Here is a 2,941-nt window from a genome sequence, read left to right as displayed (position 1 = left end):
CATAATTAAATCGACAATTGATGATCTTTCACACAAGAAAATGATGATGTTAGAAGTACCATAATCAAATTGAACTATGTTAGCTAGTGTTATGTATTATCATTTCTATAGTCTATACATACATCTGAATTTGAATTTTGGCTGGATTGTATTTGTAGATTTGCAATCAGGAGATGGTGTCTCAAAGTTTGAAAAAACTTGAATATATTTCACTAGTATCGAAGCTTTGTACAGAGCTGGAATCTCACTTAGGGTTTGGTTGTAGCCACAAATATTGTGGAAGCTTCTTTGACGATTAATGGGATATTTTACATTATTGACCCTGGTTTTGCGAAACAAAATGTTTATAACCCGAAACAAGGCTTTGATTCGCTTGTGATTACTCTAATTTCTCAAGCTTCTGCTAAGCAACGGGCGGGTCGGGTGGGGCGTACGGGGCCCAGGAAGTGTTTCATTACTTTTAATTCTTGCATATTTCTTTTTGACTTAATGGGGACATAACTTAGTGGTTGTTTCTTAACTTCTTTTTTCCCTTCCAATTATATCATGTATGGTAAAGAGACTGAAGTGTTATATACATAAGGTCTGTTTCTTTTATAGAACGAATAAACTGTATGAATGAGGCTAAACGACCATCTATGATGCATGGAAACGCCAATTAGGGAGCCGTACCCGTATCTGAAATGTGGGGGAAACGGAAACGTGGGAGAAACGACTGGGAAATGTTTACGGGATGTATCGACAAATCCAGAAATGTTTCTGGTGAGTTTCCACAAAGTTTCCAATTTTTTTTCTTTTGCATGGGCTTTTTAAGTCCAAAAAGGCTAATGGAGTAATGGGTTGTAGTAATTGATATTACCCTACAACTACAAGCCTAAAACGATCGCTGCCTCCCTGGTTAATTCTAATCTTTTACTGCCTTGCCTATCGTCGATCAAGAACAAGAAAAACTTCATAAATCAGTCACCACTCACCAATTCAGATTTCATATCGATTATTATGGCTTCTCAAAAACAAGAAACACAAGGATCATCATCAATTACATCAATAGGCCAACCTCCATTGTGGGACTATGTGACTAAACTCGAAAAACTTGTTGGAGCAGGAGGATGTTGGAAGTTCAAGTGTAACCTTTGTAGTGAAACCTGACAAGGATCATATTATAGAGTTAGAGCGCATTTTCTTGGTGTAAAAGGTAATCTACTATTCAATTTAGTGTGTGTGTGTGTGTCTATGTAATTTTTGATTTTTAATTCAAGTTATTGACTTATTGTATTGATTCATGAATAATTGTAAAGAAATAAGAGGCTACGATTTTTGTTTTGATTCATGTATTTGTTGCGATTTTTGATTCATGTTATTGTATTGAACTATTGATTCACGAATAATTGTAAAGAAATAAGAGGTTGCGATTTTTGTTTTGATTCATGTATTTGTTGTGATTTTTGATTCATGTTATTGTATTGAACTATTGATTCATGAACAATTGTAAAGAAATAAAAGGCTGCGATTTTTGTTTTGATTCACTTTCTTGTTTTGATTAATGTAATTGAATTGATAATGTCAATGATGAACTTATTTTTTTTCATGTTATGGAATTGAGAATGTCAATGTTATTATGTGTGTTCTTGAAATCATGATCTTGCAAATGATTTTGGATCTTATTATGTTTGTTCTTGAAATCATGTTGTTTTAATTTAATATAGGTACTGGGATTTCTATTTGCAAGAAAGCAACATCGGCTGACAAACTTAACCTGAAACAATTAGAAGATGCGTATGAAGCGAAGAAAATCGAGTCACAAGTGAAAGAAGTCCAGTTGCCATGTGAAGCTGGTGTTGGATTTAAGAAAAGAAAAGGTATTTCAACACCTATTGAAAGAGCTTTTGGTGTTGAAATTAGGGACCAACTGGATCAAGAAATAGCAAGGATGTTTTCTACCGGAGGTTTACCTTTTAATCTTGCAAGAAATCCACACTATCTAAGGGCTTTTCAATTTGCTGCTAACAACAAAATTGATGGTTATGTACCTCCTGGTTATAATAAGCTAAGAACAACATTACTACAAAAAGAAAAAGATAATGTTCACAGGCTATTGGAGCCACTTAGGTCTACATGGAAAGAAAAAGGTGTGACTATTGTGAGTGATGGTTGGAGTGATCCTACAAGAAAACCTCTAATCAATTTCATGGCTACCTCAAGTAATGGTCCTTTGTTTCTAAAGGCAGTGAATTGTTTTGGGGAAGTAAAAGATATATTTTATATTGTTGAATTGATGAAAGAAGTCATTAATGAAATTGGTCATCAAAATGTTGTGCAAATCATTACTGACAATGCAACAAATTGTAAGGCGGCTGGAGAGATTATAGAGAGTCAGTTTGCTCACCTCTATTGGACACCATGTGTTGTTCATACTCTTAATCTTGCTTTGAAGAACATTTGTTCACCGAGGAATGTGGAAACAAATGAACTAACATATGAACAGTGCAGCTGGATAAAAGAAGTTCACGAAGATGCGCTTGCAATAAAAAATTTCATCATGAACCATAACATGAGACTCTCGATTTTCACCAAGTTTACTCCTCTTAGACTGCTTTCGGTTGCCGACACTCGTTTTGCCTCCATCATTGTGATGCTCAAGAGATTGAAACTTATCAAAAAGGGTCTTCAAGTTATGATCATAAGCGAAGAATGGTCTTCTTATAGATTAGATGACACTGAGAAAGCAAATTTTGTGAAAGAATATATTTTGAATGATGATTGGTGGGACAAAGTAACATATATTCATAGTTTCACTAGAACTATATATGAGATGATTAAAGCTTGTGACACCGACAAGCTATGTTTACACTTGGTGTATAAGATGTGGGATTCTATGATTGAGAAAGTGAAGATTGAGATCTACAAGAAAGAAAAATGCCTGGCATCTCAAATAAGTTGA

At 34.5% G+C, this 2,941-nt stretch overlaps 1 protein-coding gene across 1 annotated transcript; it reads left to right on the top strand.

The window, feature by feature from the left end:
- Nucleotides 1–999: 999 nt before the first annotated feature.
- LOC145163363 (uncharacterized) lies at nucleotides 1,000–2,941 on the top strand. Its single transcript, XM_079082203.1, has 2 exons — nucleotides 1,000–1,126; nucleotides 1,707–2,941. The coding sequence occupies exons 1-2, from the start codon at nucleotides 1,000–1,002 to the stop codon at nucleotides 2,939–2,941; spliced, it is 1,362 nt and encodes a 453-aa protein (XP_078938329.1).

The sequence above is a fragment of the Lactuca virosa genome, chromosome 3, assembly GCF_052849685.1.
Source record: "Lactuca virosa cultivar CGN04683 chromosome 3, Lactuca_virosa_CGN04683_v6, whole genome shotgun sequence".
NCBI lineage: Eukaryota > Viridiplantae > Streptophyta > Magnoliopsida > Asterales > Asteraceae > Lactuca > Lactuca virosa.
This window is presented reverse-complemented; position numbering and strand designations above follow the sequence as displayed.